Source organism: Cyclospora cayetanensis, unplaced genomic scaffold (assembly GCF_002999335.1).
Source record: "Cyclospora cayetanensis isolate NF1_C8 unplaced genomic scaffold, CcayRef3 CcayRef3_contig_1, whole genome shotgun sequence".
Taxonomy (NCBI): Eukaryota; Apicomplexa; class Conoidasida; order Eucoccidiorida; family Eimeriidae; genus Cyclospora; species Cyclospora cayetanensis.
In genome coordinates this window covers 786,781-803,059 of record NW_020312036.1, presented here as the reverse complement: position 1 = coordinate 803,059, position 16,279 = coordinate 786,781, and the positions used below count along the sequence as shown (strand labels likewise).

At 58.1% G+C, this 16,279-nt stretch overlaps 1 protein-coding gene across 1 annotated transcript; it reads left to right on the top strand.

Moving 5' to 3' along the window:
* The first annotated feature begins 5,484 nt into the window (after positions 1-5,484).
* On the top strand, positions 5,485-15,341 carry LOC34624373. Its single transcript, XM_026337007.1, has 13 exons — positions 5,485-6,212; positions 6,381-6,771; positions 7,067-8,497; positions 9,433-9,867; positions 10,084-10,524; positions 10,711-11,526; positions 11,772-11,981; positions 12,121-12,465; positions 12,736-12,984; positions 13,148-13,273; positions 13,735-14,151; positions 14,359-14,892; positions 15,234-15,341. The coding sequence occupies exons 1-13, from the start codon at positions 5,485-5,487 to the stop codon at positions 15,339-15,341; spliced, it is 6,231 nt and encodes a 2,076-aa protein (XP_026192792.1).
* The last annotated feature ends 938 nt before the right edge of the window (positions 15,342-16,279 follow it).

Below are 16,279 nucleotides of genomic sequence, written 5' to 3'. Positions count from 1 at the left end.
CAACCTCTCGCCTCTGAGCCTGTAGGAGGAGGGTAGGTATTTGGAGAGCTTTCCAGGAAAACTTGATGAATTTGCTCTAGCGTCTGTTCGAGTGTGGAGCTAGGTGACTTTGCAAGGAGTCTCCGTAGGAAAAGCTACGGCTGCGCCCACGCCATTCCGGCAAGAAAGGAGAGAGGACAGCCAGGCACTACGTTGACACACCCTCTGAGCATTTGAAGTGAGTCTGCCTCTGTGCTGTGATAGTAAGTAGAACTAATGGCGGCGGCTTGTTGTTATGGGGGCGATTGGCAGAACTCTGCAGCAAAAGGAATACACGAGCGCTGGGACCTGTCCGCTTGCCTCTCAAGTGTGTACAACTAGGGTAATGCACAAGGAGCTACAGGGAAGCTCGGACCGCTGCACCTTAGGAGAGCCCTTGCAAAATGTCGGAGACAGCACGGCGGCTTCATCCGCATGCAAGGCAAATGACAGACGACTCGTGGGCCACTAAAATCCAGCAGAAGGGAGGCTATCCCTCCGCATTCCTACTTCTAGTTCGGAGTACTTGTAGCCTGGGACCGATATCAACATTGTGTTTGGCCCCTTGAGCCCCACAAAAGAGTTTACCGCAGTTTCTCCCCCAAAGACTATTTCTGGAGCAAGTTTCTGCGTGCAACGTAGAGGGAAGAACGAAGGAGGAGGGCCCCTAGGCTCAAGGGGCCCTGGTACTGCAGCACATGCGCGTTTAGCGGGACTGCGTTGGTAGCCGCCGCTCCGGCAGCAGGTTTGTTGCTATTTGTTCTGTATTGAGAGGCACTCAGTACACCTTTTATTGCTTCTCTTGCCTCTTTATTATCTGTCAAAGGGGCCCACTTCCTTGGGGGCCCCCCACCACGGCACCTTGCTGTTTGTCAAGGGGGGGGCCTCATGTCCTCGACTGCTGAAGCGCGTGTTCCTCTTCTTAAACCGTAGCTCTTTGTAGCCGTGGTACCCGTATACTGCCGTTTCTGCCGTTTCCCTCTGACATGCGCATACTTTGAGGCGGCAATCAACGTCCTTCTTGGCGGTTCCTCTCTAGCATGGGGCCTTCCTGATATCAAGCGGCCGTATCGTGCTACCTCCGGCTGCTGCATGCGCTTTGCTCAGTCCTTTGACCCCTCTGTGCATCCGCCCGCTGCTTCTGCACTGCCTGCTTCGATCTCCTCCCCCCCGCTTCCTATTTACTCCATTCACCCTGCAGGGGTTCTGGAGGGGCCCCCGGGAGTGTGCTGCCGCTTTCCCGGCATCTTTGCAAGAGCTTCTGCAGGAGATGCTGCAGCCCAGCAGACTTCCCGTGAGGACCCAGCCACCAGGGGCGGCTGTTGGCGTCCTCGCCACTGGAGCGCCTCCCCAAGCTGCGACGCCGTACGGTACACCCACAGCTGCCTCTTTCGCAGGTGATCCAGCAGCAAAGAGCAGTCCTCTGCAACAACAGCAGCAGCTGCCTGCGCAGCACCAGCAGCAGCAGATGCGGCAGGCCATGGTGATCGGTGTAGGAGGCGTCGGAGGAGCAACACCCGCCCCAGTGGTCCCCCCAGCGGCATTGCCTTATGGTGGAAGTCGAGCACCCCTAGGATTCGGCGTGGGGGCCCTTGGGGGGGGGGGGCCCTCTACTACAGCAGGTCGTCTGTCTCTGCATCCCGCGATCGAAGCGGGTACAGACGTGGTGGTGTGCGCCGCGACAGATTTGGAAGCCGGCTCAAAGGCATCGGAGGCTGTCACCCCTGGAGGGCCCCCTAGGGGGGCCCCCCAAGCGCCCTCAGGGCATTCCCTCCCCCTCTGCTGCGAGCGTTTGTTGTTTCCTGGAGCGCGTGTCGCTCTAAAACAAGTGCTCATCTTGGCTGCAGGCGAAAAGGTTCACCCGCTGCTGCCAGACATCGAGGGTCACTCTACGCCTCCCCCGGTTGCCTGTGGTCTTCGCGTGTTTGCGCGGCGTCTGGTGGAGGGAAAGAGCCCCTCTTACATCGCTCTCACGTCTCAGATCTCTTCAGGCTGCGCGGCGGCAGCAGAGCAAGAAATGCAGCAACAGCAGCAACAGCAGTCGCAGCACGAGTGGGCCTCCTTTTTGCCTCCTGACGGTGTAGGAGAGACACCCCAAGTGGACGAACTGGTGTTTTTAGGACGTTTCAGCAAACTCTCCGTCGTCGTTCTCGGCACAGGCACTCCAAAGCCTTATTACCTGTAAGCGAAAGGGCCTATTCGGCTGCCTTCAAAGTACGGAGGGTAGCGGCCAAAGAGGCGGGCTTTGTTGGGGTCGAGTGTCAAGGTGGGGTTCTTCTTTTTCTCCAACAGTGCGACGCAACCTTGAGCGCTTAGCTTTTTGGCCCTTCTTAGCAAATCTGGATGACGCGTGTGTGCACAGACTTGCTCCGCGTCTGCATGCTGTTGCATGCTGCATTAAATGGCATGCGGAGGCTCGTGCTTATAGAATGCACGTGCAGTAGGGCCTTGTTTTCGAGCGGCCTGTCCTAAGAAAAGGGCTTTGCATATGTGTGTGTGTGCCTTGCCGTTCATCACACGAGGCTTCGTGCAATCCAGGGGCGCCTGCCGCTGTACTTTGTGCATGTCATGGCACGGCAGCACCTAAGTGCCTTGCCGAACGTGTTTGTTTTTCGTCGTTGCGTGTCGCAGCACTGCCAAGAGGTCACCTGGCGGCGTAACGACCTTTCGCGGGCTTGCAGATCGCGTCGTGGCAGACGTCCAGCCGCTTGCTGCTGCAGCTTCTGCTGCTGCTGCAGAGAAACAATCAGGCGCACTACCACCAGGGAACTGCGAGGGGATCTTGTTCCCTCGAGACGGCCATCCCCTGCTCCTTCCGAACGCAGCGGAAGTCGTTACAGGCACAGGGGGCACTGCAGCTGTCCTCTCTGCAGCAACGGCTGCCGCGCATGCGGCAGCCTCCGCGGAGCAGGAGGAAGAAGTAGCCGCCACGCCGAAGCTGCAGCGCCTTGCCTCCAGCATGCGAAGACTGCTGCGCGAACGGCTGCTCCTGCCCCTACACGACGAGCTGCTCAAGTGCCACCTCCGGGCAGTGCCTCCCCAAGCGACAAGGGCAGCAGTTGCAGCAGGCAGTCCTCCGGAGAGCACTGCACGCAGTCGTTCGAAGCGCAAGCACTCTCTTGACGATCTTCCTGAAGCCTCAAATGCAGCAGGGGCAGCGAATGCATACCGGGAGACACCCGACTTGGCCACGCCTGAAGGAACTGCAGCAGATCCAGATGAAGAAGCCGCACAGGCCGCTGCCTTCTATGAGGAGGCAGACCTCTTTTCACAACCTGAAGAAGCCTCCGAGGCAACGGCTGCGCATGCTGCAGCGCCACCGATAGAAGCGGGCAGTGCAGACGAGGCAGCAGCAAGAGCAGGAGCAGCAGCTACCGCCACATCGTCTACTGCAGATGCGGATGCGCGATCCAAGCCAGTAGCTGCGGAGGGTGTCGAGGACCCTCTGGCGTCGGCATCGAGCAGCAGTGTGCGTTGTCGTGGAGAGCAGCTGCAGCATCTACTCCTGCCCAGCGTCCTCTCGCTGCCTCTGCCGCCTCCCTCTCTCTGGGTAGAGCTGCTGCAGTTGGTGTCAGAGCTGTTACAGGAGCTACCGTCCCCCGCCGCACGCCTCTCGGAGGCGGTGCTGCCCGCCGCAAGTTGGAAGCTCCTTGCTGCGACTACAGTAGCGGCTATCAGTGGTCTGCAGGCTCACCTCCGTCGGCAGGAGCCCTGTGCAGCGGCTGCTGCTGCTGCAGCAGAGAGTCTGACGCAGTGTCTCTTGCTGGAGGGATTGTTGCCTCCAGAGCAGAGCATTGGCGAGGTCGATGCAGTAGCAGAGCACTCCGTGAAGGCTTGCAGCGCGAACGCTAGGACGTGGCGAGGAAAGAGGAGTCTCAAGGAAGCTTCAGGCAGGAAATCGCGGCTGTTCGCAGCTCTCCACTTCACAGTCGACGCTCAGGAGCAGCAAACACCGGAGGAGCAAAAGGAGAGGGGCAGTGGCAGCAGCAGCAGCAGCAGCACAGGAGGGCCTCGCATCACGACAAGCAAGCAGCAGCTGCTGCTGCTGAAGCTGCTCCGTCGTGTAGCTACCCTGCAGCAAAGTGTAGAGTGCCTGAAGGCAGCGGATGCGGTGGGCTGTGTTTTATCGGTGGTAACAGGCAAGGACAGCCATTGGAATCGCTGCAATCGCAGTCTTGAAAGTCATAGCAAGACTTTAAAATACCGTGGCAGCTGGAGAGTTCGGGCGGAAGCGCTCAAAACATTGGGGGGCCTTTTGTCGCATGCGGCTCTTATGGAGGCGTTTGTAGGTTTGGATGGCGAAGGGGAAGAGCAGCAAAAGGGGCAGTCGCTGCGCGAGGGGCAGTCAAAGATGTGGGAGACGACTCTCGGAAGCAGCAAGGAAGCACCGTCAAGCCTGAAAAGGGAGGAAGAAGTGCAGGCCCTAGAGGAATGGCAAGCTAGCAGCTGCAAGAGCGACAGTTGTATGGGCAGCAGCAGCACAAAGGGGGTGTGCCTTCTGAACGTCTTTAGGGAGTCTTTGGCCAGTGATGTGTCTATTTCTCACCTAGCGCTGAAACGCTTGGTGGGGGCAGTAGTGCTGCGCATTGAGGCGTGGCAGTATCTGGGGGCCCTTCGCAGCAGCTGCCAGAGCCTCACGCAGGCTCCTCCTCAGGGAGAAGTAGCGGCAGACGTCACTGCAGCAAAGGGGGGGGAAAGTCAGAAGAGGGAGCCGCTCCCGAGCGATTGCACACAAGAGGCCGACAGTGCAGACCCTCTGTCTGCCCTGTCTTTCTCTATAGCCAGTGACAGCCGCACAATTTCAGCAGAAGCGGAGTCAGACGAAGAAGCCCTCGTAGTAGGTCGCTTGCTTCTTGGAGGAGAAGGCCGCATTGCTCAAGCAGCCGATGCCTTGGAGAAGTGCCTTTTGTTCCTTCAAGAGGTCTCTCTGCCTCCTCTCAGTGCGGCTTCGCGCTTGGACGGTACCCTTGAGGTAAGGCGGATTCAGAGAGCTGCTTGAGGAGCAGCTGAAGCTGTAGAGCATGGTGTTGCAGAGGCGATGGACGGTAGCTCTGAAGCTTCGTGTGTTGCCTTTGTATTTTGGGGGGTGGGAGAGATCGAGAGGGAAACTTGGAGTCTTACGACGCTCTCCCCGACGAACCGCTTGCTCTGCGCACTTCGAGAGAATAGGGGCCTAAATAGGCAGCTATGCGTTTTTCGGTGCTGCTTCTGCCATAGGCTGAGATTTCCTTTGGATTTCACCAATGCGCTTGGGACCCTAGGCAGCTGTCTCTGCAGCACTGCAGCAAAATACCCCTATTTTTAGTGCGCTTCCTCAGCAGCACCAGCTTCTCGTCCTCTCTTGCAGCAGCGGTGGGAGCTGCTCGCTGGCGACTGGAGTGCCTGCCAGGCCCTACTGCTGCAGACAAGCGGCTGTTAGCTGCCGTGCGACTGTTACTGCAGAATATCTCCGGTTGCAGCAATGGAATGACTTCTGTCTTTCGAGGTCATGATCACGTGCTGCTGCAGCAGGTGTTGCAGGATCTGGACCGCTGCAGCAGCCTCCTCCTTCAGCACTGCGCAGCGGTTGAGCACCAACTGCCTGCTGCTGTTGCCACTGCACTGGCGTCTCCAGCAGCAGCAGCTCAGCAGCAGCAACAACAGCAGCAAGACGAGGGTGCCTCAGACAGCCAGAAGACGTGCAGACGCTTCTCGCTGCTGGCCTCATGGCTCGAAGCTCTCTGCGGCTTGGGTGAAGCGGAGACAGCGGCGCACAAGATATTCGCGCGATGTCTGACTTCGGGAAGCAACGGCATAGACTGTGGCAGCTGTAGGGGTTGCAGAATGCAGCTGGTGGCAGCCCAGGTGCTAGCAACCTCTCTTGAAACACGCTATGCTGTTTGCACGGAGTGGGATGTCGAACGCACTCTGAGCTGCCTCGAAGAGACAGCCACAGCGGATCTCCCTTCTAGCAGGGATACGCATGCCGCTGGGCTGCTTGCGGCTACGACGGTAGCTCTCCGTCTGAGGTTTACTGCCAGAGCTCTCGCCTTCAAAGCGTTTGGCGTGCCTCTCGACAGCGACAGAAGGACGAATCGCAAAGCACCCTGTGGGGGCTTGCATGCAGAGGCTCTCACGGCGTTGGCGGCTCTTACATCTTCACCAGCCGGAGCGGCTGTGGTGGCAGAAACCTTGATCTTCTCGCGCTTGGAAGGGTAGCTCAAATAAAAGCTGCTGCCGTTGTTGCTGCTGCTGTTGCTGCTCTTTTGTTGGGGTTCTGTCGGTGCTGTGTGCGTGCTATTAGAGCTGCTCTTCCTCTACCGCGAGTTCGAGACGCAGATAATGCCGCCAACCCCCGTATCGCATGCGCGCCATACCTGCAGGCACCTGATTTTTTGGATAGCCTCCATTGTCGCGCGAAGTTCTCCAGCAGTAGCAGATGCGGCAGCAGGATGCAGCATTGGAGCCTCTTTAGAGGTATTAGGAGCCCTCCTGCGCCTCGTGTGCACCCTTGCGGACAGCTCGACAGCAGGCGGCCTTTTCTTGTGGATGTTTGGAAGTCATCTTTTGTGCTGTCTCTCCCCGCTAGTGTTTTCGCCCCCCCCCGCTGCTCCCTCACCAGCTTCAGGAGACTCATTCGCTGCTCCTACCGCCTCATCAGCGGCTGCCGAAGCCGCCACACCTGCAGACGCCGCAGCGACTATTGCTTCAGAGCTTCTACTTTCAGCTGCTCCCACATGGACAACTGTAGGACAGGAAATCACCTTCGCCTCCGTAAGATGCTTTTGCTGCCTCTTGTATTGCTGCTTCTTGTATTGCTGCTGCTGTTGCTTGTTCTATTGCTGCTTCTTCTATTGCTGCTTCTTGTATTGCTGCTTCTTCTATTGCTGCTTCTTCTATTGCTGCTTCTTGTATTGCTGCTGCTGTTGCTTGTTCTATTGCTGCTGCTGTTGCTTGTTCTATTGCTGCTGCCCCCTTTTCTGAGGGGGAAGCTGTCGCGGTTGGTGCACCCACCGCCTACCAAGTGCTTTTCTTGCCACGATTGTTCTACTATGGATATTTGCTTCAGCTGCTTCAAGGTGACCCCCTTCTGGCTCGGCGTGTACAGCTGCTTTACGGAGCGCTGCAGCAGGTTTTTTGTGGGGAGAGCAAGAGCATGGCCAAACAGCAGCAACCGCAACTGCCCTCTGCTGCTGAGGTGGCTGTACAGCTCGCGGAGGCCATTAACTTCGTGCCTGCAAAGCCTTTGATGCCTCCTCCGACTCTCTCGTGTCTCCTCGCGTCTCTCCGAGTGACTTGCCCCCCTTGCGGCCTGAAAGGAGGCTTGAGAGTAGCGGAGCATCCAGACGGAGCAGCTCCTGCAGAAGGGGGTGCGGCTTCGGCAGCAGCAGCAGATGGCGATGGAGCCACAGACAGCAGCAGCAGCAATGCGGCGATCTTGGCGGGAGCAGCAGACTCTTTAGGGATCCAGCTTACCGAAATCGACTGGGGAGAAGACACGCCAAAGCCGGCAAATAGCAGCAACAGCAGCAACAGCAACAACAGCAGCAGCAGTGGTACTGGTGGTACTGGTGGTGCCCCCCCTGTAGGGTGCCTCGCGTCCTCTCTGCCGGGTTCGTCATGGAGGCTTCCTCCATTGACAGAAGAAATTGCAACGGCAAAGATTGCTGGACGTCTGCTGCTGCTGCTCGTACGCCGCTGCCCGCATCTGCTCCTTGCGGGAGATGATCCTACGGAGGAAGAGCCACTGGGGGAGACAGACTGCGCCGAACACACCACGGCTTTTGCAGGAAGAGCAGCAGCAGCAGCAGCTCTACCAGTGGAGGACGAAGGCATTCAGCATCCAGACGAGACACCCGAGGATGGCGGGCTGCTACTTCCTTGGGAAAGGGAGCTGCTGCAACAAGACAAGGAGCCAGCAGCTGAAGCCTCAGGATCTGCGTGCTCGCATGGCGGCAACTCTAACGCCTGCAGCAGCGTTCCACTCATCCCAGGGGTTGGCTTTGCTGTGGCTGTCTCGACAGAAGGACTTACGGCAGTGCTATCCGCCGTTGCTCGCTGTGTAGCCTGCATAGCGCCTCCGGTGGCGTGGCTTGCAGAGACAGAGGCGGCCTCTCAGACGTCGTTGGAAGTCGCAAAGATGCTGTCTCTGTGGACCGCGGCAAGAGACTCCTGTCTGCCCACCCTGGAGTCTCTGCTTCAGCTGCTCTTTGCTGCCCTGCACACACTCATGCCTCCCCTGGTGGAAGAGCTGAACGCTGCTGAAGCTGCTCTTACGGACTTACAGGGCCTCTTCTGGATAGGCTTCCGGCGATCTCAGCTTCAGCAAATGCTCCTACTCACAGCAGCCAGTCTGCTTTCTGCCGGGCAGTGGCTCGGCAAGTGCAGCAGCGGCAGCGGCAGCTTGGTGCAGCAGACACAGCAGAAACAGCCGACGACAGCAAGTCAGTGTCTTGATGCTGTGCAGTGGCTGCAGACTCTTGAGGGCTTTCGTCCGGAGGTGAGTTGAGAGTTGAGTGCTTTTTCTGAGGCTATGGTTGTTGGTTCGACCTTTACAAAAGGAACGGGGGCTGTGACGGGGGGAGCTTGTGCCGGGGTGAGCTTGTGCCGGGGTGAGGCGAGGGGGGTCGAGGTTTCGCAGCGACGCTTCTCAAGGGTAGCAGAAGCTACAAAAGCTCTAGCGGCAGCAGCTGCTTCTTGCCCTCTTGATAAAGCGACTGTGTCCAGTGAGCTGTACGGTATCCGTGTCTTGTGGATGCAAGTTGTTGTGGCTCTAGCCGCCATGGGTGCTCGTCGCTTTGCCTGATTCGTGTTTGGTGGGTTGTGCAGGCCATACTGCGACTGCGGAGCTGCCTCTCCTGGGTTTGTCGCATTCAGCGTCAAGTGTCGCTACAGTTGAGGGACTCACAAGCATTCGTGTTGCGGCAGCTGCTGCAGAGTTGCATTTTGCTGCCGCAACTGCAGCAGGCTGGCCTCTTGCTGCTGCATGCTATGGGACCATGGAGTCACGGGATGGTGCTGCCTGCTGTGCCTTTTTCCTTCCATATTGTACCCTCTGTCACGAGACCGTCCGTCTGCCCCCCTCGCGCCGTTGCCTCTTTGCTGGCGTCCCTTGGTGCAGATCCTGCTGCAGCTCCAGTCGGTGGCAGCAGCAGCAGCAGCAGCAGCAGCAGCAGCACTACCACCTTAGCGACTGCGGGGGAGGCGCATGTAATAACCCTCTCAGCAAGGCTTCCCTCCCTATTAGAGACTTTGCGGTTGCCATACACGCCTAAGCACGTCTCTGTGGTGAGCCAGCTACTGGGCAGCATCAGAAAATTTTTCCCACTGTACGGCTTTTCCGCGTGTCGGCCTGCTTGCTTGATGCGTGCTGCCACTGCCGCTGCAGTCTAAGCGGTTAATACCCCGGTTCTGCATGCGGCGTTGAGATCTCAGGAAGAAGAGGACTCTCTGCCCGAGGAGCCGATGCCGTTGTTTCTCTTGTGCCGACTGCGCCTTGGGGGAGGAGGAGCCGCATCGGTGGCAGCAGCAGCAGCAACAACTACAACTACGACTGCAGAAGGGCAAAAAGGTCTCCTCGGCATCGCAACAGGGCAGCTCACGATGGGGCCTTCAGAGTCGGTTGTCGCAGATGCAGCCGCTCCAGAAGAGGGAGGCGGGGGGGAAGAAGGAGGCGCAGGAGACGTTCTGCGCGTGTGGCGGCAGATAAGGGATGTGTTGACATCTCAGTTGCTTCAGCAACTTGCTGCAGCAGAGCCCCCTGCAGCCGACGTCTTGGGAGCCGCCACAGCGTCCATCCCTTCAGGAGCTCCCTCAGCAGCTCCAGGCAACAATACTGAGAATTTCGTGCCTCTTCTCGCCTTGCGAAAGGTGAGCTTGCGGTTGCTCGAGTGATGCTGCAGAGGCGTAGCAGCTCTGCGAGGAGAGCTTCGTGCGGCAGTGCGCTTCAGACCGCCCCACGGCAGGGCGGCTGCTGGTTCGGCTAATGCCGTCTCGAAGAAGCGTGGTACCCCCTCTGCACTCCGCTTTCTCTGCTTTTCGTCAAGGCATGCAGCCGGCCTGTGGTGCTTGTGTGGGCTGCTGCAGCACCAAACGTCTGTCGAGGCGGTTCGCATGGAGGAGCTTTCGGAGCTGCTCTCTGTGGTATCGCGTGCTTCTCTCTCGGCCTCACTGGTGCACCAAGGGGCTGCAGCAGAAGCAGCCAACGCGCTCTCCATGCAAGGTTTTCCAGTGTACTCTCTTATCTACGATTGCATGGATGGCCTCCTTACCGCAGCCTTTGAGGCATTGGACAAGTTCACTGAGCCAGCAGGATTCCCCGCAGCAGCAGCAGCAGCAGCAGCAACGGCAGCTATATCTCACGATGCAGCTGCCGATCCGATGGCACTGCAGGCTCCAACTACAGCTGCAGAATCCCCTTGTGCGCTCGACGGGGTCACATCTTCAGCAACTGGAGCCTTAGCGGCAGAAGCAGATCCTGCCAACGACCGCGCAACAGACGCCTTGACGCCTTGCCCAAACACCCAGGTAGGCTTTTAGTGCGTGCTGCTCGCCAGTTGGACACGGCGCTGGAAAAGCTGCACTGTCAAGAGCAAGAATCCCAGATAGATGCTGCGTGATGACTGCCGACGGCTCGTCGTGTGCCTGCAAAGTGCTGGCTTGACGCTGCTGCACTGCTGCACATTGCGGTTGTGTCGTTTCTGTTTTTCTCAGGCTTACAGCAGAGTGCCACGTTCCTTGTTCGCCCTGCAGGGTGGCCGTTTGCTGCGTCTGCTGCTGTTCGTTGAGCGTCTCCTAAAACTGCACCTTGCAACTGCTGCTCCAGTGTACCGACAGCTCGAACGCGTCCTCGCATTGCCGTGCCGCCGACTGCTGGAGGTGTCACTTGAGCTGCTGCAGCATGAGCGCCTCGCTGCAGTGGCGTGTGGGGGGGGGACCTCGGGAGGAAACGCGACAGCAGGCACAGATGCAGGAGGCGCAGCAGCGGCTGCGGGAGATGCCATGCTGCAGCAGGAAATCGCGAAAGGCTTGCTGCACGTGGCATTGCGGTTGACCACGGAAATTGCAGTAGGCTATCAGACCCTAGCAGACGCCGCAGTGCAACAGCGGGAGGCACATAGCAGCAGTAATAGCAGCAGCAGTACCAGCAGCGGGAGTGGCAACAGCGCGGCAACAAGTGGAGGCTTGGACACCAGCAGCAGCAGAAAGAAGACAGGCCTGGGGTTCCCCCACTACGCTTCAGTCTTGCGGCGCGCGTACAGCGCTGTATCCATCCTGGCGAACAGACGGGATACCCCCTTGGATTTGGCACTGGCATGTGTTGCGGCTGCTAGCAGCTGCTGCAGCAGGCCCTTCCTGTGCATGCTGCTGTCTTACGAGCTCCCGCTACACTCCGTCTCGGCTCTGTTTGCCACTCTGCAAGGAGACGAGGCGCAGCGCGCAGCTGCTCTCGTGGCTGGGCCAGCTGCTGTCTGTTGCTTTGGTCCTCTTGCTGCCCGCTGCGCTGCAGAGCTCACCTCAGCAGCACAGGTAGGTGCCTTGTGTGTCTCCCCGCGCGGCTGCACATATATCTGCAGCTGCCTCGGTTTCTTGGTATTGTGGAGTGCCCTCTCCAGCAGCTGCTGTCGTGGGGGTCCTTCAGCAAAGCCCCCGACGCTTCTCGCTCGACCCCGTGTTGCCTCCCCGACTTGCTCGCGCATCCTACCTCCGAAAGCTGGAGGCTCAGACTTCTCAAAGATCTGCGGGAGGAGCTGCGCTGCTGTGGTGTGTTGCAGAGAGAATCCGCAGCGGAGGGCCTAGGATGGCTTGCGTTGGCTAGACAACTGCTGAGGCTGTGTGGCCACGTTGCAGCAACTGACCCTTATCCGCTGCATGCTCTCTTCAACTTGATGCTGTTGCAGAGTGTGCCAATTCCATGGAAGCTGAAGCCTCGGTGTCCGCCTCCACAGGAGAACAAGTCGGAGAGCTCTATGGGCCCCATACAGGTGGACGTGTGTTTTGACGCACTTAAAACTCCGCGCAGTCGACGTGGGAGCCCTCGTGTTGCCACATGGCCCGATCTCCTCGTCTCATTGTGCTTGAGGCATCGGTGGTTCTTCTCGTTTTGTCCTCTTTTTTCCGCAGGAGGTGTCTGCTGCGGATGACGCCGCTGAGCTCTACTCGGATTTGCAGGGCCCCGTAGTAGGGGGCAGCAGCGCGCACACCTCTGAAGCAACAGAAGCAGGAGGAGGGCTAGCCGGTGCAGACGAAGTGGAGGAGGATCCGAGGAGAACGCTGCTGCGACCGCTGCAGCGATCTCTGCTGGCCTTCCTTTCGCAGTGTGAATTGCTTCTCTCGGCCCAACAGCGGAGAGGTCCAGTGCATGCAGCGCGACTCCTGAGGCAAACGCGGCTTGCCCTCCTGACTCTGGACAGTGCGAAAGCTCTGGAAAAGGCTGTGCTCGAGCTGCCTGTGGAGGCGGCCCCTCTCGTACGCAAGATTGCAGTAGCTAGACTTGCACGGCCGCTGCATGCGGCATGGTGCTTGCTGCATGCGGCGTTCTTCCAAGCGTGCGGCTGCAGAGGGTGTTAGCGCCATGCCCCCGGGCTTTCGCTAGTGTGTATACTTGCATTACTGCCGCAGCTGATATACAGGCCTCCTTAATTTCTTGCGTGTGTGTGTGTGTGTGTGTGTGTGTGTGTGTGTGTGTGTGTGTGTGTGTCTGTCTGTCTGTCTGTCTGTCTGTCTGCACGTGTGCAGCTCTTGGCAACAGCGGCTTTCTCTCCGGAAGATCGTTTGGCTTCGCTCGCTGCAGCGGACAGGCAGCGCCGGCTGCTCGCTGCAGCGCAGCACTTTGATGTGGCTTTCCTGATATCCCTCCGACGCACAAATTATTGTGTGCCCTCCCTTGTCTCCCGCTGTCCACCGTATGAAGGCGATTGCCTTCCCTGGATCGGCGACGATGCGCTGGAAACAGTGCTGCGAGTTGCCGCGCAGACGCTGCATCTGGTGAGGCGTCTCCTCCACTGGGTGTTGATGGCCTGCCTTGACGTGGGAGGAGGCTGCTGCTTGCGCCGTGTGGTTCCTTCCAGTGTGTATGCTTGTTTATGTAACTATGCGTATGCCCATATATGTATCTTCTAACCGCCCTTTCCTGTGGCTCTTGCTGCAGGAGACATCCCACGGCGGCGCTGCCTGCGCTGCCCCCCTCGAGGCAGTCGTCGGAATTGGAGAGGAAGCCCCTGAAGAGACAGTTCTTCCCGCGTGGCTCTCGGATCCTTTCACTCGTCTTAAGGCGGTAGGGCGCCTTTATGTCCTTTTTGGATGTGCTGCCTCTCGCCTGCTGGCTGCATGCCGTTTTGCTGTGCTCCTTGTTGTGTGTGTGTTTTGTTTTTGCTCGCGTGTCGTTGTTCTGCTTCGCGTCTGATCGTTGCGAGATACCACTTGCTGCCATCCGCAGTATAAATGTGTTGTTTTCCAGCGTCCTACAACCCCTTCTCGGGGTTCCTACCCCTTATGCGTCCTAGCGGATTCCTCTGTGTCCACGTTTCGCATTTTTCTCCCGCCTCACCTCTCCCCTCTCTGTCTCGTTTTTCTTGGTAGCGCTACTGCGCCGTTTTTATTGTCTCGCCTTCTTCCTTTGGCCTCCCCTCTTCCTTCTTATCCTTCTGCCTGCCTCTTTGCCCAATATGGCCTTCTAGATCCCCTCCTCCCTCTTTAAAAGCCCTGACTTCTGTGCTGCTGCGGCTGCTGCTACAGACCCCCTGGGAAGTCCCCGTTCCCGTAGAGGCCCATGTGTCTTCGCGCGTGGGGGGCCCCTCCTTTGGGGCCCCCGGCGGGGGGCGTCTCCCCTTCGTTTCTGGCTCTCTTATGGGCCCCCGCACGGCAGCAGACCCCTTCCGCAGCAGAGCTAAAGGCAGCAGCAGGGCCCCCAGCAAACACGTCGACGCCTTTGAGGCCTCAGTCCCAGGCGGACTCACCAGGCTTAACAGAGAGCAGCAACAACAGCAACAACAGGGGGATGCGCAGAACGTCCAGACACCCGCTCCCCAGCCTTCACAGCAAGAGCAACAGCAGCAGCAACAGCACACTGCTGCCAGCGTTTTGCAGACACAGGAGTTTTCCTCCTCCCCGGCCGGGCCCCCTCCCCCGCCCCCCCCACCTCCTGAACCGCAAGCACAGCCGCAGCAACAGCAGCAGCACAACCCAGCGGCAGCGACAGGACCAACTAATGCAAGCACTCTCGGGCAGCAACAAAATCCACCACAAATGCAGGAGGAGACTCAATCCCGTCTGATGCACCCCGAGCAGCAGCAGCAGCAACAGCAACAGCAACTGGTTGGACAGCCGGGGCTTGCGGCACTTGCAATGCAGTCCCAGCCATCTGTGCAACAGCAGCCGCAGCAGCAGCACTTGAAGCCTCAGCAACAGCTGCTACATCCTCAGCAGCACCTGCACCCGCAGCAGCTACTGCAGCAGCAACAAGCAGCCCGCATGCTGCATCAGCCTCCGGGGGCCTTTGTTCGTGTGGCCGTTCCAGGTGCCATAGTGGGGCCCCAGGGCCTCTTGCTGCACCCTGTGCCAGTGCTGCCACATTCCTTCCTGTTGCAGCAGCAGCAACAAGCTCTGCACATGCCACCGCATGCAGCTCATCCGGTCCTGGTGCCTGTCCAGCAACGACCGCTACAGCAGCAGCCGATACAGCCGGTGCAGCAGCAACAACCGGCGCCACACCAGACACTACAGCTGCAGCCGGTGCAGCAGCAGCAGCAACTGGTGCAGCAGCAGCAACCGATCCAACAGCAGCAACCGATTCAGCAGCAGCAACCAGGTAACGAGCTATCCGCGTGCCCTGGGTGGGCAGAGTTTGTGGAGGACGGTCGGAGGGAAGGCCTTGACGTCAACAAACTGATGACGGTAAGCGGCAGCACTTTTTCGAGAAGAGCCAACCAGAGCAAACGAATGCTAGCGTTGCTGCTGGAGTGTGCGATAGAGGCATCTACGGGTCTCTATGTTGGTGCCAGATGGTACCAGGGAGAGAGCTTTAGGGGAGTTCAATACACGTCTTACATAAACAAGGGTAACTGAACTGCGACTCATGCAGGAAGTGGTCGGTGTGTTGCCGTTCGAATGGAACAACAGTTATGCAGGCTTTGTTCCTTCCTAAGCTTGCCTTTGTGGTATTTTCATTACATCTTTTGATGCATTGGTTACGCTGAATACCTTCATGTGTGTGTCGTGCTGTTGCTGCTCAACAGACACCTGAGCAGCTCAAGGACCCACGGATCAGGCAAAGGTTCATGCGGCTCCTTGATCGCCACGATAAAGCAAAGGAACTTTTCCGCATGGCAGGTGCCAAACTCTGAATCAGCCATATATTGGCAATACAGAGACGCGTCAACGGCAACGCCAGCAGCAGCAGCCCTTACAAGAAGAGGAACAGTTAGGCACGTTGCGGCTGCAGCATCCCGTTGAATACACGCCAAACGCGGCATCTGCAGCATTTACTTAGTGACTGCAACCGCAGCTGCGGAAGCATATATCGTGGTTAATATACCCACGCCACGCTGTGCATTTTAGTGCGTATCTCCGTGTTTGGTTTCCCTTCGTGGGCTGAAGAGATACTGCAAAGGCGAAGCTGGATTTATTTCCACGGGACAAACTTCAAGGGCAGTTAACTTTGCATGGTACGCCACGTTGCTTCTCCTTGCGCTGCAATTTCTGTTACAGCAGCAGCACCAGCTGATGCTGTCGCAGCTGTTCCATTTACTGGACTGTGAAGAAGGCATGTTTTACACCGAGCTGTTGAGTGAACCTGCTACGGTATTTCTGCACATCAGGCTACTAAATAGTGGGGTCCTGATGCAGCAGCTGCTTATTATGACGCCACAATGGGCTGTATCGCTACCAAATGGTACTGCGCTTACTTCACGGCAGTCCAAATCAGGCGTTCACGCGCATGTCGTATGTGTAGGAGCAAACATTACCAGGCTAGAGTCGCTTCTAAAAGCGTTTACAGCGGCCATGTTATTCTGCCTTTGCGCTAGCAGAGCAAAAGGGTGTGTGTGCGGTCTAGGCAGACTCTTATGCACTCAAGAGCCTACATGCAAAACCCCACACCTCAAGCCCTACAGCCTAGGCTTCAAATCCTAGATGCCATGAACAAACGAAATTAAAAGGGCGTGCAGTGGTCTCAATACATCAGACAAGCTGGAGCATGAGGCAGCGTATGCCGCGTGCTGCAGCTACAGGACATGCAGCCACAAACAGTAGCGATACCAGCTGCAACAGCAGCGGCCGGTGA